General features: G+C 38.8%; 1 protein-coding gene and 1 long non-coding RNA gene across 4 annotated transcripts in view; one reads left to right on the top strand and one right to left on the bottom strand.

Annotated features, from left to right (window-relative positions):
- Nucleotides 1-646: 646 nt before the first annotated feature.
- LOC134637629 (uncharacterized) overlaps nt 647-24,847 on the bottom strand; it is a 39,265-nt gene continuing 15,064 nt past the window's right edge. The window contains exons 2-4 of one of the 2 annotated variants that reach the window (XR_010095148.1): nt 5,060-5,174; nt 3,361-3,441; nt 647-3,226 (exon numbers count right to left, since the gene is read on the bottom strand). This is a non-coding gene — a long non-coding RNA (uncharacterized LOC134637629). The remainder of the gene's footprint in view (nt 3,227-3,360; nt 3,442-5,059; nt 5,175-24,847) is intronic. The other variant, XR_010095147.1, reaches the window with a different exon arrangement.
- Nucleotides 5,839-21,498, top strand: LOC134637619 (beta-1,3-galactosyltransferase 2-like). 2 transcript variants are annotated; one of them, XM_063488082.1, is made up of 5 exons: nt 5,839-5,953; nt 6,212-6,383; nt 18,333-18,510; nt 19,454-19,690; nt 20,040-21,498. In XM_063488082.1, the coding sequence occupies exons 2-5, from the start codon at nt 6,277-6,279 to the stop codon at nt 20,637-20,639; spliced, it is 1,122 nt and encodes a 373-aa protein (XP_063344152.1). In that variant the 5' UTR covers nt 5,839-5,953; nt 6,212-6,276; the 3' UTR covers nt 20,640-21,498. The 2 variants fall into 2 exon arrangements, with proteins under 2 accessions (XP_063344152.1, XP_063344160.1); XM_063488090.1 differs by lacking the exons at nt 5,839-5,953; nt 6,212-6,383 and adding an exon at nt 14,068-14,107.

Genomic DNA, 24,847 nt, shown 5'->3' with positions numbered 1-24,847 from the left:
AGACGGATTGGTGCAGCGGCTGCAGTGATGCAGACGCTGTACCGGTCTGTTGTGGTGAAGAGAGAGCTGAGTGTAAAAGCGAAGCTCTCAATTTACTGGTCGATCTATGCCCCTACCCTCACCTATGGTCACGAGCTGTGGGTAGTGACCGAACGAACGAGATTGTGAATACAAGTGGCGGAAATGAGCTTCCTCCGAAGGGTGGCTGGCCTCTCTCTTAGAGATAGGGTGAGAAGTTCGGCCATCCGGGAGGGGCTCAGAGTAGAGCCGCTGCTCCTCCACATCAAAAGGAGCCAGTTGAGGTGGTTCGGGCATCTGACAAGGATGCCTCCTGGGTGAGGTTTTCCAGACATGCCCCACCAGGAGGAGGCCCCGGGGCAGACCCAGGACACGCTGGAGAGATTATATCTCTCGACTGGCCTGGGAACGCCTTGGTGTTCCCCGGATAAGCTGGAGGAGAGGGAGGTCTGGGCTTCTCTGCTTGGGCTGCTGCCCCCGCGACCCGGCCCCGGATAAGCGGAAGAAAATGGATGGATGGATAAGCAACATTATAGCCCCTATTAAATAGTTACATCAGATACATGTGACATTTATACATTGATTTTTTTTATTTTTTTTTTACAAACAGCATTAAAAATGTTACAGGTTTTACTTGAGCTTGAATGTGAACACTTATTGCAAAACCATAAACAGCAAGGCTGAGTCATCAGCTGAGCCAGTGTGTTAGAAAATAAAAACACTTCAAATATACTGAATACATTCCCAGTTTTTAAGTGGCTTGGGAAACCTGTAAAGACAGTTTCATAAAAACTGATGACTTAGAATAGATCCCACGAGGCAAAACAAATGATAGTTTTCTAAGGCAGTTGTCAGTCTCGACTGTGGTTGACAAGTTTCCACTTCCTGTGTTATTAAATTTAGTTGAGTTTAAAGATGCAAGAACTTTTGCGTCTTTGCAATGTTCACACACTCGAATGGTAGGTTAAACACTTCTGCTAAAGACTGTGGTTACAGGGCAGACATTTAAAGAAAAAACAACTTTTAAAAAAAAAAAGTATGTGATGCTGTTAAAAATTATGTTAAAATCAATCGACCATAGGCCGTAACATTAATCTAGTGCACGCAAACTGATGTTGTAATAACAGAGCATTTTGTTTTATGTAGTTTACTTGCACTCAAGTTTCTGCAAAAATAAAAATAAAGGTAAAAGCACAGTTCAAAGTACAGTTTCTCTCCAAACAGCTGACACTACTCATCTCAAAATGCAACTGAAACCAGTAGCAGTAACAGTGAGGTCAGTATGACAGTTAAACATGACATTTTCTGGTAACATCATTAGATCTTTAGATAAAGCCCAAATGCTACAAAACAAGTTTAGTCTGCCAAGTTGGCTCTTCCCTTTAGAGGTCATCACCGCCTCTATCACACCCACCCCCAGCATATTCCCCTTCACTACATGAACATGAACCTTCTCTGTGGTCTTCCTCTGTTCCTCTTGCCTGAAATTTCAATTTTCAACATACTTTGTTAAATACATCCACTATCCCTCATCTGCACATGCCCAAACAATCTCAGCCTTGCCTCAGCTCGATCTGAACTGTCCCTCTAATATACATGTTTCTAATTCTGTCTGTTCTGGTCACTCTCAGTGAAAATCTTAGCATCTTCAGCTCAGCCTTCTGCCATTTTGCTTGTGCCACCATCTCCAAACCATGCACCACAGCACGTCTCACTACCATCTTGTACACTTTCACTTTTCATTCTATCTGTCTGTACCAAGTCACCCCTAACGCCAGCCTTCACTCATTCGCCTTGCCTGCACTCTCTTCTTTACCTCTCTTTTGCACTGTGCAAGCCTATCTCTATTCATTGCATGTTCAACTTTCTGTCTCTCTCACCCTCATTCTATCTTGCATCTACTGACTTTCATCCCTCTTCTGTTCAGTTTCAGGCGTCCATCCACCTGCTATCTGCTCTCAGTATAGATCACAGTGTTATCTGCAAACATAGTGTGTCAGCACCTCTAGCACCATCACAAACAAGAAGGGGTTCAGAGCAAATTCCTTATGTAACCCCATCATCATTTTGAACCCAGAATAAATGTATATGTATTTTACAGACCATCTACTAAAATAGCTTAAAAATGATCTCAGGATCGAGGTGGAGATATGGGAACAGCTTCATCTGTGGACAGTAAGCACCCCCAAAGACCCAGGCTTCCTCAATCTCAGAGGTTTGTTTACTGTTCACAGTAATATTGTTTACACAAAAATATATACAAACTTTAGCAGAGGGCGTTGTTAATCAGTTTCAGATGCTTTGCTGTTAATAAATTAAAAACAGTGCACTAGACAATCAGTCACTACTAGAAGCATGAGGTAATACCTGGACTCTACAGAGGTTGCACAGGAAGGCCAGCTCTTCCAGAAGATTTGTAATAAGCCCATGTAGTTGCCAGAAGGTTTGCTGTGTTTCAAGAGCATGGAGGAGATTCCAGGAGACAGGCAGTCGACGGGGCTGTAGAAGGTCCTTAAGCTATCAGCAGGACTGATATCTGCTACTTTGTGGAAGAAGAAACAGGAGGAGCACTGCCAGAGCTATAAAATGACCTTCTGCAGGACACCAGTGGGAATGTGTCTAACCAAACAATCGGTATCCAGAGGGTCCGATGTCCTGTGCTCGCCCGATTGGCATTTGCAGGTCCACCACTGGTGCCCTGTGCTTTTCACAGATGACAGCAGGCTTACCTTGAGCACATGTGACAGATGTAAAGAGGCCTGGAGAAACCTTGGAGCTGCATGCAACATCATTCATTCTGACCGAATTGGTGGTAGGTCGGTGATGGTTTTGGGAGGCATATCCATGGAAGGACCCACAGACCTCTACAGGCTAGGCAACAACACTCTGACTGCCATTAGGTGTTAGGATGAGATCCTTGAACTCATTGTCAGACCCTGTACGCTGGAGCAGTGGGTCCTCCTCAATCAAGACAATGCCTTTATAGCGAGAGTATGCAGGCAGTTCCTGGAGGATGAAAGAATTGATTCCACTGACTTGCCCCCATGCTCTGCCCTGAATCCAACAGAACACCTCTCAGGTGCTATGTTTTGCTCCATCAGTGCGACCAGGTTGCACTTCAGACTGTCCAGAAGCTCAGTGATGCACTGTTTCAGATCTGGTAGGAAATCCCCCAGGACACCATCCTTCATCTCATTAGGAGCATGCCCTGAAGTTGTCAGGCATACATACAATCACTTGGGGCCAAGAGGTATCATAATTGGAAATGAATAAAACCCGCAAATCAAAAGGAAATTTCACCACAACTCTGTTCCCCTTTGAAATGCAACAGTAAAAACGTACCAGTGTTGGAGACATTATGGAGGTCATCACTACGAAGAACAAGGAGGCCTCCCAGAACAAGGATGCACATTCCTGTCACATCTGGAACAATGCAAACAAAATAAAATGCAATATTAAGAGACAAAGACAATAAAAATACTACCTTGTTTGACATGACAACTAACAGTAAGAAGTCACAGTTATTATTTATTATCAACAGCAATAAAGTCCAACACAGAAATTGTTTCAGAAGTCAAGCACCAATAGAATCAGCGATACTAATGATATTTTGAGTCAGGATTCAAACCTTAGTTTCAAATATGATACTTTATTTATCATACTTGACTTTATTTAGATACTTTATTTACAGTTTCTGCTGGAGTGCGGAGGAGTTATATGCATGGAGTAATAGGATTCAAATGTATTGACTTTTCACTCAAAATGGCACAAACAATATGTTTCACAGCTCTCTCTGAGCATCTGTAGCTAGTCTTTACTGTCAAGCCAGACTCAAAACATTGATCTAGGTGAGCATTCGAATTTGATTCAAGTTTGAGGTGGGCTACAGTGCACGCTCACACACAAGTGGCTACTTCTTTCAGCAAACTCAGCACAATTTAGTGCACTGTTCTTCATACTGGTGACATTCCATTGTTTCCTTTGTTGTTATTCACCTGCTTTCACTCTGACAATAACTAAGCTTTTATTTTCTCCATGTAGTAACCAACAGTAAAAGCTAGCAAATGCTAGCAAACAAAGCTAGTAAAAAGTATATATTCTTAATTTCTACCTAAAGTTAACTTACTTATGTAAGTCAGAAAGCAGCACCGTAAACTGCTGGAATTCAATGTACATAAGAGCAGTAATGTATCAGCTTTATTTAGTATACGCAGGAACTTATCTGACAAATCTACATACTCTCACTTCCTTATTTTTCAAGCTGACTGAGTTACAAATCTATTTCTCAAACATGGCAGATAACCACAGACATCATCACTGTTAAAGGAAATGCATGTTGGCCAAGCTTTAGCATATCAGTAAAACTGCTTCTGAATTTTGGCTTCATTTCTGTCTGATAAATGACAGCGTATAAACTCTATGCTGTTGTTCAGCTAAGGTTCAGTTTTTAATAACTGCCAAGAAACAGGCGACATTATTATTTATATGTCCTGATACATAAAAACTTAGAACTGAAAGAGGTTGCACTTTTTTTATTATGACTGCACACATCACTGAAACTGTAATTGTCATGATCCTGGGTCATTTTGACCCAGCGTTTTGTGTTTCCTTTTGGTTTCACCTTGTGTTTTGTGTTTATTCTGATTTTGGTATTAGTTCTTAGGATTTGGTTCTTGTGTTTAGTGCTTGAGTGTTGTATCAGCCCTACCTGTGTCTGTCCTCTGTGCTCTGTTCGGGTCCTCGAGTGTTGTGTTGTAAAACAGTCTGTGTGTTTCCTGTTTTACCTTGTAGGTCTGTGTCTCGTTATGCCCATTAGTTCCAGCTGTGTGCCCTCCTGTGTGCCATTTCCTGATTGCCTGGTGTGTGTATTTATAGTGTGTGTCTGCCTGTGCTCCTCGTTGCGTCGTCTGTGTTTCTCTGTGAAGCTTCTGCGTTACTCTGCATTATTTTGGTGTTTTTCCATGTCTCTCTGCTCCTCGTCTCGTGTCCTCCCTTTGGGTTAGTTTTCCCAGTTTAGGTTTATGCTCTGTTCTGCCCTCACCTTGGTTTTCTCTCTGTAAATAAATCTCCACTTGCATCTCCACTGCCATCTGCATCTTGGGTCCTCATTCATTTCACCACACGGCTGCTGCCCCAGCCGTGACAGTAATGTGTGACTGCAGAATTAGAAAGGATGACAATTCTCTTTTAATAATGCCGCTAAAATCACAGGCAGTATTAAATATGTGACCCTCCTTCATACTCGTACTTAAAAAGAATTACAGTCTAAAACTTGAAGCTGCTATCAGCTTCTAATCAATAGAAATGTGAGCATCAGTTCTTCTCACGCATTAGTTCCTTTCATGTACTGAAGCTGAAACCCAGCTGTGGCCTTTCTGTGTGTACTTTACACTAATCGTTGTGCCTGTGTGGCTTTCTTCAGGTGTTCAGCTTCCTCCCCAGATGCACAGAATGGCACGTTAGATTAAATTGTTGTTCTAAATCAGTCATGAGCACGAGCCAATTTTATGTGCATAGAATACAGTGCTGCATGAAAGTATAGCTAAATATGGATTCTATAGTGAAGCACTTTGAGTTTTTTTATCTTTTAGTTTAATTACTGATTTAAATGGAGGGGTGGGGGTGGGGGGTGCACTTAATCTTATGAGCTAGCTAGCTTTTTCTTTTGTTTGCAATAAAGTTTTTTTCACATTAAAAGTCTCATCTAGTCTACTCAGTGGGACAAACTCTTATTGTGAAACACTGCTCTATTCACAGAAAGATGATTCTGTTCATTTGTTCAGTCTCACCAGAAAACAGAAGAAGTCACTACTACTGAAATGCAACAGCCAGATGAACAGAATCAGCTTTCTGGGATTTCCTTCCTTGGATTTATCTGATTGAACTTACTTCAATTCAGCAATTGCAGAACAAAAAAAAGTCGGAGGGTTGGGAGGTAGGTATTCCACTGATTCCACTGTTTATTTAATTAAGAGCTTTTATTTGTGACTGTTTATGAAGCAATTTTAAAGGTTTTATTTTTTTTTTCTTCACGATGTATCTGCCATATTTGCTTTAGATAGCAATGAGTCAAAATTTAAAAAAAGACAAGGTGTCTGTAAATCTATGTTAAAAAAAATGCTCCAGCTCGTATCCAGACATATCTAAGTTGATCTTTACGACTCATTAGAATGCCCCTGATATTTCTTCACAGCGGTCTGTGGCTGGTCTGAGCCTCTGGTCTCAATGAGGAAGTATGTCTGAGCCTCTACAAACGCAATGCTACAGAATAAAAAGAAATCATTCCGATCTTGTCTTGTACCAAAGCTTATACCAGAAATCATTCTTCACCTGCTGAAAATGCCGGAGAACACAGTTTCCAAAGGGTAGGTCTAATTTTTCCTTTAATTTCAAACATGCTAATGTGAAAGTATAACGCAGGCTGAAGGCTCACTGTGGTTTTTAAATGGAAAGCTTGTCTGGATGATTCACTCCATAGCAGGGCATATTACAGCCAGTTAATGGGTTGCGTAGCAGTGCACAAATATATCACCCCCTTATATAGTGACCGTAATATTTACTCGGATATGCTATGATACCTACAAACCCTTCATTTTACACCAAAGTAATAATATTAGTAAAACTACTGACTTACGTGCCTTTATTTTTGACTTCAAATAGATCTACTTCATGTTTTTTTCTTGTTGTGAATTATTTGTGTAATAACATTTCTTTTAAAAGTATTTTAATGTAATGTTTGTATGTAAATGTATGTAATACTGTGTAAGTATCTGACATTAAGTGACAACAACTTATGGACCTAAGGGTATAAATAATGTGTATCGGTTCCCATTCTGGGCTAAGTGCGAAGAGTAGTTTGGGTTTCACTTTATTGAATAAGGCCACATATTCTGTCTCATTACAGTAATGCTTATTCAGTTTGTGGTAACATTCCTAACAGAAGCTTATTTTCTTGGTAATCCTATGACTGCATTATTACAAGTACGTCCACATTATCCTGAGATAGGAAGAGGCAAAATGTTTCTCAGTTGATCCAGCAGTGGACAGCTAAGTGCTATTTAGAAGATCAATAACACTTTAACTCATTTGCAGTAAAAAAATAAATAAATAAATAAAAAGACACTCAGTCTGAGTGTCTGACAATCAGTTAAGATTTTGCATGTGACGCCATGTGCAAATCCCTCAAGAGCTGTTCGCTATATTGAACAAGATAATCAGTAACAGTCACATCCAATAAATGATACATAGTTTACATCGAAATGATCACTGCTTTTTTTCCCCCACAACACCTATGCTGTGCTGCTGGGTGCTGCAATCATCAGGACTGAAAGATCATCTTTCTTTTTATCACTTCTCTGCTGATTTGGATAGAAGAAAGTGGGGAAAAAAAGATAAGCAGTAGTATCAGTTATCAGTTATATTTTTATTTTCTCTTTCAAGTTTTTTCCTTTCTTGTGTTCTCTATTTACCTCTTCCACCACTACTCTCCCCTGCTCATCTCCACCTCGTAAGGGTTTAAAAACTGAGCTTTAAAATGAACAATGGTGATAAAAACCGAGAGAGGCCGACAGTGATCACTGACTGTTTTTAGGGGCTTGTTCAGATTAAATAGAAAAAGAAACAAAGCATTAAAACATGTTAAAAACACAACAGCCTTAATAAACACAGAGTAGTTTGGATCCAGAAGCAGCATTCATACGCATCACTTAAAGACCGGACTGTTACATGTTCAAAATGGCCGACAAGTTAACATCACGTAAAGCGCATCGGAGCACTTTTGGATTTTTTATATTTTTGAGGCTCATTTTCTGTCTTAAAGAGCACAAAGGTAAGTAATCAATTTTGTTTCTCAGTAGAGCCAACATTATTTAATGTTTGTTAAAGTTAGCTTGCTAATGCTAATTAGCATAACTTAGCTAGTTGCTACACAAATATTAATGGATACATTTTCCCAAATAAATGTTTTAAAGCTTTCTTTTTCTAGTAAAGACCAGCTATCTTGCCATTAATCACAGAGTACTCTTCTAAATCAAAACAAACCCTCACTGACTGGCCTTTTCTCAATTCTCAAGTACGGAGTCGCCGAGAACGTGAGCACGGACTCGTGATTTGTACAATTGGAACACCAGCGTACTTGATGATGTCACAGGTCCGGAGTTTTTACTGCCGTCTCCTCTTAATTTAACTGTGAGTAATATGTTATGAAGCTTAACTTTAATCACAGCCAAACCGATTTACTCAGGAACAAATAAAACACTGAAATAACCCAAGCATTAACATTTAGAAGTGATCTAAGTGACTTATATATCATGTTTAACCTCAGTAGCGAAATCTCTATTAGTAAAAATAGTGTACATGTGTGCCTTAATAAAAACAAACAGGTGAGATGTTAGAATGCTTTTATTTTTATTTTAGTGGACACTCAATACAATAGATAGCTGCTGGGGTTTGTTTTACCTGAGTAGCAAAACTCAGTGGTGCAACTATGCCATAAGTGAATGGCAATTCTGAACACAAAACACTGATAACACAACAATCAAACTAACTTGTAACCCAGTCCGTTACAAAAAGTATACAAGAAAAAAATTGTTTAGCAGGATATGCAAACAATGTTTACACTGACTGTGTTAGCTGCAGTGGAAACTGTTAGCTGATTTAAAATATCCTTTGCATAGAAACATGGCTGCTATAGGTGCCTGATATCTCTCTGTAGGTTGTTTGCTGCTATGTGGAGCTTTTTATGTCTGTGTAGATGATAGTGTATAAATTTGGATATAGATTAACTGGTCCAAATACAACATCTAATAGTTTAATAATAGTTCAATGCTAGACAGTGTAAAAAAAAAAAAAAAAAAAAAACTAACTCCTGTCAAACTTAAATTGCTATTTTAAAATGTTTTTAGCTGTACTGTCACACATAGTGTGAATTTCTGTTACATGAATTTTGATTTTTTTTTCTTTATATTGTGCTCTATTTGTACATTGTTCCGTTCTACAAGCCAGATGTGGCAGAAATGTGCATCCTTGTGCTGTGACGCCTCCTTGTTCTTCATGGTGACGAGCTTCAGAATGTCTCCAACACTGGTAAGTTTTGGTTGTTGCATCTCAAAGGAGGACACAGAATTGTGGGGAAATTTCCTTTTGACTTGCAGGTTTTATCGAAGGGTAGGTTTTTGGCAGAAGAGATTAATCCTGAATGTATACATATTAGTCCAGTACGAAGGCGGACAGTGGCTCCATGCTAACTTTTACCCTCTTTTGTTTTTTTCCACAGTTTTTTGTAAAGTGCTTCCACTAGGAGGAAAAACAGGAGAAAAACTGCCAGAGGACTTTTCCTAAAGTAAAAGCACCAAATTACAATTGACTTCATATACAACCATGATACCTGAGTTCCTGTACACAAATAGAGTATAAGACCCGAACAGGTAAAAAACAGACCTGGGTCTGTTGGCATTGTGACTCCTGTAGATGAAACTGTGCTCATCTCTCGAAATCCTCTCCACTTTGATGATGAGTCTACTGTTATCATTTTTGAAGGAGGTATTTTAATGGATGGTCTCAAGATCCTGTCACAAGCAATGAGCCTATTGTTTGGGCTATTAATGCTTTAGGTTGCACCAATTGTCAGTTGGAACGGAGACGAATAAAATGTGTCTATTACTGAGTTGTGAACTGTGTTTTATCATATTACCATCCAATAGGACAATGATGAACACCAGTAAATCGACAGCAGAATGGCTTAAAATTGAAATAATCAAGTTGTTACATGTGTTGTGTTCTTCTTCCTCTTTGGTCATTGTTAGAAAAATTCTCTTATGAAGTGAGACACACACTAGCAAGTTCAAACGCATTTATTTTACTTGCAGGGAAGCAATGGCATAAACACTGAACGTCTGCACGAGTGCTCGCCGAGGCAATACTGCCAGTTTCGCTTTTTCCAACATTATCCTGGAAACAGATATGTGTGTGATACTCTTACTGAGAAACAGTTAACTACATGATGTACTAGTACATGATTTTTACTGTGCTTTGGATAACTGATCCCATAAGGAAAAGATATATATAAATCTTATAAAGTTTGTATCTGTCTTGTGTGAAACTTGTATGAAAAGCATACAAGAGTGAAAACAGATATAAGATCCCTAGAAAAATTATATAAATGAAACCTGTATGTTTTGGATACTTACTAAAACAATATATGAAAGTGGCCACTTTCATGAGTAAATCATATAAGCCTTATATGATTCACTATATGAAGTAGGCCACATCTGATGCAAGTCTTTTATAAGTTTTTTCTATTTCTTTTCCATATGGGATAGCAGAGGAGCCACAGCAAGGTCTGAGGACAGGTTAGAGTGAGAGAGAGAGATTTCTTCAGCTTACTGAAAAGAGTGTTGAATAGCTTCAGAATGTGTTTATTAATTCTTATTAATTCTTTCTATCATTTCCCTCCTGTTTATGCTACACTACCACATAGTAGTTTACAAAATGCTTTATTTTTCTGCTAATACATCAGGCTTATCTCTTATCTGTCTGGGTATTTCAATGAAGTGTTGTTAGGTATTATTCTACCACTCTACAGCTTGGGTCAACTGCTTAAAGTCTGAGAGGGTGAATAACTTAAGAGGCGTGATCAGAAAAGTTAGTGCACCGGTTCCTTTCCATTCAGAGGGGAATCTAGTTCTCAGCTAATGACAAGCAACCACACATAAGCATTTCCAGTGGTATGGTGAACAAAGCATTCCTGTGGTAAGAGGAAGTAGTGACACACACCAACAGACGTTAGCTTGGGAGGCGCTCAAAAACACATAATCTAACAATTGATATGTGTCAGTGTAACCTGTCTATTCCTAATACCTCATCAGCATTTGTTATGTTTAGGGGCATTACTCCTGTGTGGTGTGTGTGGTGCAGTGTTAGCTTGAGGTGTAGATAAAGTAACTGGCAGTGATTTCTATCTTAAACAATGCAAATGGACTCTTGCCTGACACCCAAATGCCTAATGCCTAACTCTGTATCCCTTATTTCAACAATTTTAAAGATACTATGACCTCCTGGCCTTTCTTTACAGTGGTGAGGTGACCCTTTACTCTGTCTTGTCTCTTATATGTATATCTATATATCTATCTATCTATCTATATATGTATGTATATATATATATATATATATATATATATATATATATATATTTACCACTACATATACACATATATATATAGTGGTAAATAGTGGTATGACTATAGCCTTTGGAATGGGAGTCGTGGATTCAACTTTAGACCGGGGCGTCTGTATCCAGTAAGGCTCCCTAGGCTAGACCTGGGAATCCCACAGGCAATTCGGAAACACGAAGATGCCGCTAGAAAAGCTACAACCACTAAGTATCTGCAGCGGGTCAGCCAAGTCCTGAGGAGTCAGCTGAACAAGATCCGGGCTATCAAACACTATGCCTGTGTTCAGGTACCCTGCTGGGATAATAAACTGGCCAAAGGAGGAGATAGAACCACTGACATCAAGACAAGGAAGCTCCTGACCATGCATGCAGGGTTTCACCCTAAGTCCAGCACCCTGAGACTGTGCGGTAAGAAGAAGGAAGGAGTCCGGGGACTGGTGAGTGTCAATACAGTCCAGGATGAGGGAAGAAAAATCCATGAGTACATCAGAAAGATGTATGGCCAACCCCCTTAGGGTTGTCGAGAATGACCGAGCTAAGGTCCTGTGGGACTTCCATATACAGACGGACAAACTGATGATGGCTAACCAGCCAGACATTGTAGTGGTGGACAAGCAGAGGAAGACGGTTGTGGTGAGAGATATAGCGATACTGAATGACAGCAATATCAGGAAGAAGGAACACGGGAAGTTAGAGAAATACCAAGGGCTCAGAGAAGAGAGGGTGAAGGTAACAGTGGTCCCAGTGGTAATCGGAGCACTCGGTGCAGTGGAGCACTCGGTGCAGTGGAGCACTCGGTGCAGTGACCCCCAAGCTAGGCGAGTGGCTCCAGCAGATCCCAGGAATAACACTCGAGATCTCTGTCCAGAAGAGCGCAGTCCTGGGAACAGCACATATACTGTGCAGGACCCTCAAGCTCCCAGGCCTCTGGTAGAGGACCTGAACTTGAAGGATAAAGACCAAGAGTGCGGATGTTATTTTATAGATATTATTTTGTTATTATCCATCTCAGTGTGTTTTCCTCTGAAAGTATTGTTGTCACAAGAGGATCCGAACTTAAAGACCGCTCCCAGGGGCGAGAGGGGAATTTCTTCTATACTAGCTTCTAGTCTTGCTTGACAGTGTGTAGAATAAACCTGATGGCACAAGCTCCTAGAAAACTTAATTAACCGAATGATTTTTAGGGCAGTGAGCAAAAACAAAGCTGGCTGAGCCCAAAGTAGCTGGAAACCTGTGTGCTTATTCCAATAAACATTAGCAGTATTTTCTCAGTATGTTTTACTTCATAAATTGATTTATTGCGAGCAACAGAACTGTTATCAGGGTTAGATAACAGAGATTTACAGAAAAATACTTTTGGTGACAAATCATTTATAAATGTGTGTTGGTTTGACACACGCTCAGGGAAGCACCGCCTTATTTACTGAGGATTTCTGGGATTTCAGCAAGTACCCTCTGCCCCGGTTAGCATAACTTTAAAAGGTTGTCAGTTTTGGTTTTGCCCCGTTAAGTGTGCTGCTTTTGTTGCCAGGGTTGTACAGTTTAGCAAAGACACATATGACCCCAGCAATGGTAAACACTGTATACCAGTGCAGCCTGGGAATGGCTCCCAGTCTGTGTCACACTTAACTGCAAATTGCCCAAAGGCCCCCATTTCCTTGTGTGTGGTTTAGCCACTGAAACGTGGGGTGACCAGTCCTTGGTAAAATGGTTTATCAGGGTTGCCGAGTTTGTAGCTTGCGACAGCATGGCCTGTTTTAACCCAATAAAAATTGTTTGAGCAGCAATGTTGTCGATTTTTTGGTCAAAATTTGCCTTTCATACATTGTGTCAGGCCCCAGTGAGTTTTATAATACATGGTGCATGCATTCCTGTCTCTGTAGGTACAGGAGCAATTTGCAATTTTGCCATTTAGTCCTGCCTGAGGAGATTTATGGCACACAAGTGCAAACACACCACCTTGTTTTTATTGGGTTTTGTTTTTTTTCCTTTCAGTGCAGTCTCATGCTCAGTGTGCATCCCTGCTGCAGTTGTATCAGTTTCCACCACTATCCTTGCTTTGTCCTGACCTGCCTCTGTCTCTGATTTTCCTGTTTGACATCTAAAAAAATGGACGGGGGAGGTGAAATTGTTGGCTTGGCAGAGCAGATGGCGTGTGTGTGGCTGTGTCAACAGAGAAATAGATGCAATGGGGGAGGAGCTGTTTGTTCTTCTGTTGTTAACAGGGGTGCTGCAGCTTTTTTAACCAGTTCTTCTCCCCCCTCATGTTTCAGGTTTCATGTTTCGGCTTTCATGTTCCATGTTCCTAGTGTTTAGTGTCTAGCATTTAGTTTTGCCTAACAGTTTCAAACAAACTGTGACACTTCTATGATGTAAGAAAGACTGCAGCTGCTGAAAACCACTTTCTCCAGTGCTTTAGATAGAAATTGAAGGGTAGAGATTAGTCAGAGCTTTGAAGCATCTGTCTTACTTGTGAACGGACATGCTATTGTATGTTTAAAGTAGGCTGGCACTGTCCCTGTGAATAATTTTTGTTTTTTAAATCAACTTTCATTTGCTTGAAAAACCTATTTAAAAATATGAGATCTCATTTGTTTTGCCTTTGCAGTGGGGCAATATGTACTCAAACTGGTAAGAATGCACAGCATGTTAAGTCATGTTGTGCCTAAACACGCACAAACACTCTCTAAAGTCATATCCACAGATAATCAAGAGTTGGCAGGACATGACATCAGAGCAGAATCTGTCTAAGGGTGCTCACAGCATATCATGACCCATTTGTGCAACACATAAACCACACAGGCAGATCAACACGAAGGGCTGATTTGTCAACTTCTGCATTTACATTAAGTTACTGAAGTTGATCAAATAATCCATTCTTCACCTCCCGAAAATGTCAGAGCTCCCCATTTCCAAAGGGTAAGTCTAATTCTTTATTTTACTTCAAATATATTGACATAAAAATGTGAAACAGTTAGACTGTAGGCACACTGTGGCCCTAAAATGGAAAATGTTTTACTTATAGGAAATTATGTCCAGCTATGAAATGGATTAGTTAGACTTATTACATCTTGAGTAGCAATGTATAAATATATCATTTTTAATTAGTGACTGTAATCTTTGCTGAGGCTTTTATAGCAAACAGCAGCAAAGGCAAATGTCATTCTGTAGCTGCTGTTGCTTCAATGCCTTGAAACTCTTTTTTTATAATAATATTCTAGTAATAATGTTACTTAAAACTACTGCATTATGTTTATTTACTTTTAACATTTATCGAATTTGTCTTTTTTTCATTTTGTTACCTTTTTTATTTTTATAAAAAAATATAAAATATGTTTTTTACCTGTTTTGTAAGGGATATATTTAAACATGTTTTTAAACATTTGCTCCCCAGTTAATTTTGTCATGCACAAGCTGTCCAAAGACTGTAATACAAACACTGTAAACCAAATATTGTAAAAGAACACTGTACCATGTCGCTGGTTGTCTTTATAATATGCAGATTAATGATTCGAATGGAAAGGCTAGAACGCGTTTCCAAACGATCCCTTCAAATTGTGTTCAGCTGTTATAATTTCTCATTTAAAGGAGCCACACCACATGTAACAGAAATGCTGTATTGTCTGTTGCTGTGTAGTTATTTGTTTGTTTTTGTTGCTATAGATTTATATGAAAAGACATAAGTGATAAAGATGATAAACGATATACAGTTGTTAACCTTTTCTGGATTTTAGCAAATACGTTTTCTTTAACTGATCAGTGGTTCTATGTAGGAATTAATTCTTTGTTTTCATAAATATGTACTCGTCCAGCACTTGTCAGCAATGAGGTGTGACAGTAAGACACTGCTAAACCACGTACACTTAGTTTCAGTTATGAACTAAAAATGACTAGCCTGAAAAGTCCAAAATACATCTGCAGATGACTTTTTGTTTCTATCCACTTCTATTCAGAGCTAAATGTGAGGAGTAGTCAGGGTGTCACATTAGTCATTTTACATTGCTTTCATCCTGCTGATTAACTACTGAATAAATGCCTTTAGGGACATTAGTAGGTGGCACATACCTAGATATTTTGTGCATTTACAGTAACTTCCTCAATTTGTGGTTGTACAAATTGAGGAAGCTGCTACTGAAAGCTTGTTGATGTTCCCCATACCCTAATTAGTACACTAAACCTGGTAGTTATCAGTCAGAAACACCAGAAAAAATTGTATCTTGTCACTGAAGATTTTATAGCCTAAGACTCATAAGACTGTTTGAGCTGCTGTTGATGACTTCTTGCAAACTCCCAAATAATTTAAGTTATTCTTGAGACACACTGGGGCTTCATATAACATTAAAGAATTATATTCAGAGATAGATAACTTTCAAATGAAAATATGTCGATGAATTATCTGGTTCTACTTTACAAACAGGAAACTTCAAAATAGTTGTGGTCACAAAACGCAAGTCTACAAGGAAGTTGCAAGTGTTGTGGGTACCTGACTGCTATACACAGAAAAGACTAACAAAAGACAAAGAGGACTTCACTCAGTGCTGAAAGGATAACTTTTAGTTATATCATGCAATTAAAGGAAGCATCCTAAAATTGATGTCCCAATAAATAAGACAGTTTTTTGTTTTTTAAATGTAATTACAATATTTCTTAACTTGCACAAAAGAAATTCATCTGAATCTAGACACATTTCAGCATGACACTCACAATATGACCTGTTGTGAGTGTAGGCTGTCAATCACCTGTTTACCTCAGCTGTCAATCTGCAGGGTGTCCAAGTCTATCTACTTTAGAGGAGGCTGTAAAACTACATCAAAGTCAATGAGTCTGTGAAACTGACTTGGACTCGGACACTTTGTGAATAAACTCTCATGAAGTGAGAATACAATTAAAATGTTTGTCGGAGGGGAAGTCTCATTTTTAGGACACTCGATACTGAAATTAGCTGCATTAATGTTAGCTTATGATCAGATATTATTTAGGTGGCTTATTGTCAGCAGTCTGGAGATGGGTTGGTCACATGTCTAATCTGCTGACAAAAAGTAACTGTGAGAATGACAATGGAGTTGTGATACTGGGGTTGCTGTTTTATAGGCTATAACATCAGAGAAAGTTTTGGTTCCTGCCTTAAAAAGTTGGGTTTCTTTGCTGTTCTGCCCTCAGCAATGTAGAAACCTCTGCTTTGTCAGTATTTGTGTGAATGCCTCGCAGGCATTCACACAATTGAGTTCCTGTTTCTCTTTATTCTTTATCCTTTCTTTATTCTTGTTGCTTCCGTACGTTTTCTGGCCCTTAACTAGTCCCACAGTTTTATCCAATTTTCGCCATTCAAACTTTAAAAAATTCTGCTCTTTCTGCTTATGCCGGCTATATGTTTGGTGCTCATAACTTCTATACTTTTTGAGATATTACATTTTTTATGCAATTTTTTATTGCCCATTGAAATGAATGGACCACATTATCAGTGTGGTCACTGATTTTGCTTGCTGGGGTTAGCTGTGTTTTAGGTCAGTGAGATGAGTAGCCGTTCTCAGAGCGGGAGGCCCGGGTTCAAATCCTGCTTATGGCAACATTTTTTTCAGTTAACAGTTAAACTTCTCTCAAACTCTTTTCAACACAATTTTCAGCTTTTTCAGTTGTTTTAAGCAGAAACTTCAGCTTCGTTACCTCTTTTAAGCAGAAGTTCTGCTGATTCACCTCTTTTTTTATTGCAGAAAGTTCAACAATTTCACCTCTTTTCAGCAGAAAGTTCAGGGTTTTCACCAGTTTTCAGCTTAATGTTTTACTTTTTTCACCTCTTTTCAGCACAATTTTCAGCTTTTTCACATCTTATCAGCACAAATCTCTGGCTCTTCTGCTCATTCCAGCAAAAATTGTCAGTTTCTCCATCTCTTCTCCGTTTCCAAAGAACCAGTTTAGCTCAGTGACGTGAGTAGGCTCCTTGAGATCAGGAGGCCCGTGTTCAAATTCTGCTCATGGCAAATTTTCTTTTCAGCAGACAGTTCAACTTTTTCACCTCTTTTCATTACAAAATTCAGCTTCTTCAGCTCTTTTCAGCAGATAGTTCTCCTTCTTCTGCTGTTTTCAGATTCCACTACAAGGCATTCACACTGCATTTTCGCAGGAAATGCAACTTTTTCTAGTTATTGTTGTGTCTGGTTTTGGTTCTTCCTTTACAGGTCCTAATTAAAAGCTCCTCCCACCCAATAAAGTAAATGACTATGTATTATGTACATTTGGTACACCGATTTTCACAAACTGCATAAATACCCAAGTCAAATCTGCATGAGAAATGATTAACTTTTCTTTTTTTGTTGTTTTTTTTGTTTGTTTCTTTGTTTTTTTTAACACAAGTGAAAAATCACTAACAATATATGTATATCAATATTTTATCTCTAAATCTGAAGCTACAAAATTCAAGTAAAAAAAACAGTGTAATTAGTTTACATTGCTTGTTGTCAGCTGTGTGGTGACGGGTGGGTCACATGTGAATTGTGTACAACTGTGTCATTGTAACAATATCGGGAATAAATAAACATATATATGCATATTTTCATGTGTTAGAGCCCTGACTTAAAAACAGGAAGTGAGGTTTTTTTAAGTACCACACACTCTGTTAAATAACCTGAAAAAAAAATTAAGGTACTTTTAAGCTTTTTTCTCAATTCAGTTCAATTATTGTAATTTGTAGAATTTGATAGAATTTAGCAGAAATTCTTAGTTAACTCGTGTTAAGTCCACAATAAAGCGCACACAGCAGTGCCACAGAGTGAAAAACATTGTGACTATTAGAGTGGTGGCATGTGTCTGATGTGAAAGCAAAAGTCAAAGTGCTTTCTCATTTCAGCCCAGCAACAGTGAGCTACACCGCAGCCCTTCACTTGTTCCACATTGTGTCAGCCTTATTCCAAAATGGGTGGAATATATTTTTCACCTCAAAATTGTACAAACAGTACCCCATAATGGCAAAGGAAAAACAGGAATTCTTGCAAATTTATTAAAAAGTCTAAAACATAAATTCAATGAATTTAATCCATTTTGGAATACAGCTGTAACATGACAAAATGCAGAGCAAATGAAGTGCCCTGGATACTCTTAAGTGCTTCTGCAGTGCTGATAAATACTAATCACTTTAACTTCTTTGCAGTGAAAGGACTCTGTGGATAAAATCTAGAAGATGCTTGTGGTATGTGGCGACTTTGATCATGGTTGGGACTTTAGTGATCTACAGCTCCGTCTTCCAAGTATCATGGTCTTTAAACCCAAGGACATCCACCCCAAACTCAAGTAACTCTCACAACAGTGTACCACCTCCAGTTGACATAGTAAGTATATTCACTGGCCTCCATATAATCTGTGCAAAGGCAACACTAACAATATTATCTCTACAAATTAGTCACAAAAGTGATCAGTTGGTTGTTCGATGTCTTTCTGAACTGAAACTAGTTAACTAGTCATCATGATGTAGTCGTGTTACTGTGATGTTCTTCATCTCATTTTATCCATTTATATTTAAAATATGTAAAGAAATACATGTTCGTAATTATTATGACTGTGACGTATCAAAGATTTCTTTTTAGCTAATTAGACACATAGTATATGTTTTATTAGTGGCAGCTCAGGGTTCTCTAATTTTCTGAAATGGGGTGGTCAAACAAAATTTATAGCATGGAAGATGGAAGACCACCTGTCTGCTGGGAAAGGATCCTGCACTAGAGTTTGAGAAGTACAAGCTCTATGCTGAGGTCGGCCTCGCCTCAATCACAACTTCTTAGTTTCCTCGTCACTTCAGAAGAACTGAGGTGACAAAATTGAAGCTGAACAAGAGAACAGAGAAGAAATATGTGAGGTTTGTAATGAAGGGTTGTCATTTTATTCAGCTGTAAGATCAGAGACTTGGTTTCTGCATTTTCAACAGAGTGGGTTTTTGTTTGGTTTGTGGCTCTGGTTTGGTTTGATTTCCTGCTTTACATAACCTATTTTAACAGCTCCTCCCATCTAATAAAGAAAATGACTGTGTTATGTACATTTGCTATACTAGTTTTCACAGACGGCACAAACAGCCAAGTCAGATCTGGACAAGAGAAGATTAACTTTTCTTTTTTTCTTTCTTTTTTAAAAACATAAATATTTTATCACTCATTCTAAAGCTCATTTTAGAAAAGATACAAAATTCAAATAGAAAATATCAATCTAGTATTGTCAAGTACAATGCACAAAAATCCCCTTCTCTGCTTGCACAGATCTCAGTCTCATTATTCCTTGCAGTATACTGTGGCGTACCCACACGAGTACCATTTCATATTGGATGAACCGAACAGATGTCGGGAGGAAAGCCCATTCCTGGTTCTAATGATCCCGGTTGCACCCCACAACATAGAGGCTCGTCACATGATCCGCAGCACGTGGGGGAATGTAACAATGGTGCAGGGCAAAGTGGTCAGCCACTACTTCATACTGGGACAGTCCAAAGAGGAAAATGGAGCAGAGACCATTGAAGAACAAGTGAGTGGCTTCAGTCCATTGTAGTAAACTTTCCACACATTTCCCTTCTTGTTATTATCAGGAATACATAGTACAGGGTGAATGAGCTACACCAGATGATTTAGAAAAGTCACAAGAGAGTCGGAGCAGAGGAAGGAAAGAAGGATCAGATTCCAAGCAGCCAAAGAAAATCCAGTACAAACACAGCTTCCTTTACTTACAAGATTTCGATGTGGCTTGATCTGATTTTGGCTTTTCAGACCACTCTACCAAACATGTATCATGTTTGCTGTATCAATGAGTGAGTTAACTGAAGAATTATTACTAATTATTAATTTATTAAATGATGCTTTCAATTTCACTTTCTCAGCTGTTACGTGAAAGCCGGGACCATCGTGACATTCTCCAGAGTGACTTCTTGGACAGCTACCATAACCTCACCATCAAAACAATGCTTATGTTGGAATGGCTCAGCACCCATTGCCCCCAGACCTCCTATGCCATGAAGGTTGATACCGACACGTTCCTCAATGTGCACAACCTTGTAGGGATGCTTTTAAAGGCCCCTCAACATCTCTACATGACAGGAAACGTGATAAGGTTTGCTTCTGTTCTTCGAGATAAAAACTCTAAATGGTTTATGCCGTTTTCCACCTTCCCCGAGTCAGTCTATCCACCTTATGCCATCGGACTGGGCTACGTGTTCTCACTGGATTTAACCAGGAAAATACTGGAGGCTGCTCAGCATGTCAGAGCTCTTTACATTGAAGATGTGTATGTGGGACTGTGCATGAGACATCTGGGTATTCCAGTGACAGATCCTCCTCGTAATGATATGTTTAAGATTTGGATGCCATCAGACACGGGCAACTGTTACTGGACTTCTGTCATAACAACAATGCTGCACAGCTCTAACCAGCTTTTGGACGTATGGAGAGCTTATCAAACTCAAGCACAAAGTGGATGTTAAACACCTGCATCTTACTACACTGCGATAAGGAGTTTTTCTATTTTAATAATTTTAATGATTCGATCTGATCTTTATGTCCTCTGTTAGCTTACTGGTCCACAATGAAGAATGTAAATCTTACAAAAGCGGGGGGTGGGTTAAGATGTTTACACTGTCCCCATTCGATTACTCTGCACATTTTGAATGCATGCTGAGGTTGAATTCACCTCATAATTCTCTTTCCAAAAACGTTTACTGTGGTAGGATATACATTATTAGAACAATGCTGTTTGTGTTTCAGTGGATTAAACACCCTGAGACAATTTGTCATATGCAGGGCAACTCACACAGTATTAATAATGATAATGTTGCTGTGAGGCAGCAGCGCTAAACACCACATTAAATCTTTACAATTTGGCCTGTGCACACAACCACAGCAGACTCTAAATCAGAGAAACCTGATATGATTGAAGTACCAACTTCAACTTAAGTTAAAGCTGAAAGTTTGTGCTTCAATCTCACCTCAACTGATTTATTTAAAACGCACCGTGGTGCTGTACAGAGGCAGAATTACAAAAATACCGGACATGACTGTATCTGTGTTTCTGGAATGGGCACTTTATGGATCAAAATTACAGTCAGTCCGATTGGTACTAAACTTGGTATAGGCAGGTCCGTCCTGGTACTGAAGCCACTCCTGTAATATTTGATTGATTTTTACTCAGGTCACACATGCTAACCTCACTTTATAAAAAGAAAATGTTTTACATTGACGTGTCATCTGTTCCATGACTACGTAGTACTCAGTTGTCACCAACTGACAACTAAAGATAGAAACCTATTTAGGCGCACATCTGTAAATAAAGTCTTATTTATATAAAGCGGCAGTGACGATGATGCTGTTGCAGTTTGTTGCATTTGTATTTATTTTATTGTCGAGTTCGGGTCAAATCTGATTGATTTACAAACTAAACACTGATAAATATTGTGTTTTACATCTGATTGCCTCAAGGCCTTATGACATCCTCCACACCATGCACTTGAACATACAAAAGTGATGAGCACCTTTTTCGTTCAATTTTGAGTGTTTTAATCAGCTTTGTTACATCTGTGGTGTTCCCGGTCAAAAGTGACCCCCATAGAAAATGAATGGGATCGATCACCTGCTTCCACACTCATCCACAAACAACATCCTTTATTTCGACACATACGCACAGCACGATCACGCACAGTCATGCGCTCAACGGCAGCACATTTACATCACTCAGACAGCGCACACAGTTGTATAGGATACACACATTTAAGCCAAGCGTACTCATCTTAGTAAATATGCAAACACATAGTCAGACTCAGGGAGCATCTCGCCACACACTTTTTCTCTCTCTCCCTCTCTTTATTTATGAACAAGTGATGTATTCTCTCCACCTGTCTAAGCGACACACACAGCATACACCCCTAGTTATACACAGACATCTATGGGTGCACTGAGATTCGTTACATGGAATGTAAATGGAGCTGGCTCCAGAGAAAAGAGGTTAAAAATATTTAACCAACTCAAAAAACTACAGGCAGATGTTGTCCTTTTACAAGAGACCCACAGACCTCTTAGAGGTTCGAATGAACTTAAAACACCTGAGTTTCCTAATGTGTTCTCAGCTTGTTATAATTCTAGACAAAGGGGAGTAGCAATTTTAATACATAAAAATATTAATTTCACAGTACTCGATACAGTTATAGATCCAGAGGGCAGATTCTTAATCATTAAACTATCTATACTTGATAAAAAGCTATGTATTGTAAGTGTATATGGTCCAAATGTTGATGATCCCTCATTCTTTCACAGTTTTTTCAGTGCACTCTCTGAACACTTAGATGGCACACTTGTTCTTGGAGGCGACCTCAACCTTGGACTAAATGAAGAAATGGATAGGCTCAATACAGCAGGAACTCAGCGTAATTGGCAGTCCACAAATATAATCAAACAGTATATGAGCGACTTTGGTCTTTGCGATGCATGGCGCTCCCTTCACCCCACCAGTAAGGAATATACTTTTTTCTCACATGTTCATCACTCCTACTCTCGTCTGGATTATTTTTTGGTCAGCAGCTCACTGCTGAGTGACATTTCAGACACTGAGATTCACCCTATAGCTGTCAGCGATCATGCTCCTGTATCTTTAACACTAATGCACAAGAATAATACTACGCCAAGTAAAAACTGGAGATTTAATACATCACTGCTTAAAGATGAAGACTTTATTAAATATTTTAAAAAAGAGTGGACTTCATATTTAGACTTTAATGACACTCCCGGAACATCAGCTTCTGTTTTATGGGAAGCAGGGAAAGCCGTGATGAGAGGTAAAATAATTTCTTTCTCATCACATAAAAAGAAAAAAGAAAACAAAAATATTCAGGAATTAGAAAAAACCATCAAATCACTAGAAGAAGCCTACGCGTCCCACCAAGATCAGGAAACATTGAACAAAATACGCAAAACAAAACTAGAATTAAATGAGATAATTGATAAAAAAACAAAATTCTTAGTACAAAGACTACGCTTACAAAATTATGAACATAGTAATAAATCCGGTCAATTTCTAGCAAACCAGCTAAAAATAAATAGAGAAAAAACAACTATATGTGCTGTTCAAGATTCATCTGGGAACACAATATATGAACCGAAACAAATAAACAACATTTTCAGGGATTTCTATAAAACGTTGTATTCACCACAAATAAACCCATCCAAAAAGGAAATTGATCAGTTTTTAGACAACATAACTCTCCCAAAATTATTAGACACTCAAGCAATGGCACTGGATTCGCCACTGACGCCAGGTGAACTCCAGGAAGCCCTGATAAATATGCCCAATAATAAGGCTCCAGGCCCAGACGGCTTTCCTGCAGAATTCTACAAAGAATTCTGGACGATTCTAGCACCAGTTTTTTACAGAACGTTGTTGGAAATCAAAGAAAATGGCAGACTTCCACCAAATATGAATTCTGCAAACATTAATCTCCTGCTAAAACCAGGCAAAGACCCTGTATATCCCTCAAGCTATCGTCCAATATCCCTTATAAATGTAGACCTTAAAATAATTTGCAAAGCTCTCTCAAAGAGACTAGAGAAAATAACCCCCCTCTTAATTCATCCTGACCAAACTGGTTTCATAAAAGGTAGGCACTCATCAACAAATACACGTAGATTACTTAATTTGATAGACTACTCATACAGTAAAAACCTTGAAACTACAATATTTTCTCTAGATGCAGAAAAAGCGTTTGACAGAGTTAACTGGAAATTTCTATTTGCAACTTTACACAAATTTGGTTTTGGATCTTCTTTCATCAACTGGTTAAAAATATTATATAATTCCCCAACAGCTTGTGTCAGAACAAATGACCAGACATCCTCCAGCTTCTGTCTCCTGAGGGGCACCAGGCAGGGATGCCCACTCTCCCCTTCACTGTTTGCAATTTTTATCGAACCACTAGCAGCAGCAATTAGACAGAATTCAGTAATTAAGGGCATAAAATGCAAGAACGTGGAACATAAAATCAGCCTTTATGCGGATGATGTGTTACTCTTTCTCCAAAATTCACAAACCAATACCTCTGGGGTGATTGAACTGATAAACTCTTTTGCAAGAATATCAGATTACTCAATTAACTGGTCAAAATCTACAGTCCTTCCGATTAATTGCTCCTTCCATAATTCCTCTTCTACTCCACTGCAATCGGGAAATATAAAATATTTAGGTATTAATGTTTCTCCCAAGCTTGCAGATCTAACTAAATTAAACCATATCCCACTTTTAAAGAAAGTAGAAGGTGATCTGGCTAGGTGGAAATGTCTACCCATATCACTCATGGGAAGGGTTGCCGCTATAAAAATGATGGTATTACCAAAAATAAATTATTTATTCTCAATGATCCCAACTAAACCGCCGCAAGATTGGTTCAGATCTCTAGATTCATATATGTCCAAATTCCTTTGGAAAAATAAGCCCCCACGTATAAGCTTAAAAACACTACAAAAGACCAAGGATAAAGGAGGATTAGAACTACCTAACTTTCAGCACTACTTCTTGGCCAACAGGCTTCAGTTTATCTCAGGATGGCAAAAACATACCCTCTTAGATGAACCTTGGCTAGATGTAGAACAAGCACTTTGCAATAATCTAGAGATTTCAGATCTACCGTTTATCAGCTCAAACATCCAACGA

Source organism: Pelmatolapia mariae, linkage group LG2 (assembly GCF_036321145.2).
Source record: "Pelmatolapia mariae isolate MD_Pm_ZW linkage group LG2, Pm_UMD_F_2, whole genome shotgun sequence".
NCBI classification, from domain to species: domain Eukaryota; kingdom Metazoa; phylum Chordata; class Actinopteri; order Cichliformes; family Cichlidae; genus Pelmatolapia; species Pelmatolapia mariae.
Note: the sequence above shows the minus strand (reverse complement) of the source record. Positions and strands in the feature narration are given on the sequence as shown.

Excerpts from the sequence above, each read along its gene's own strand:
- LOC134637619 (XM_063488082.1), top strand. The coding sequence starts at position 6,277 with ATGCTACAGAATAAAAAGAAATCATTCCGATCTTGTCTTGTACCAAAG. Across the intron at positions 6,384-18,332 it reads GAGAACACAGTTTCCAAAGG|TGAAAGGACTCTGTGGATAA; the intron begins GTAGGTCTAATT and ends ACTTCTTTGCAG. Across the intron at positions 18,511-19,453 it reads TACCACCTCCAGTTGACATA|TATACTGTGGCGTACCCACA; the intron begins GTAAGTATATTC and ends TATTCCTTGCAG.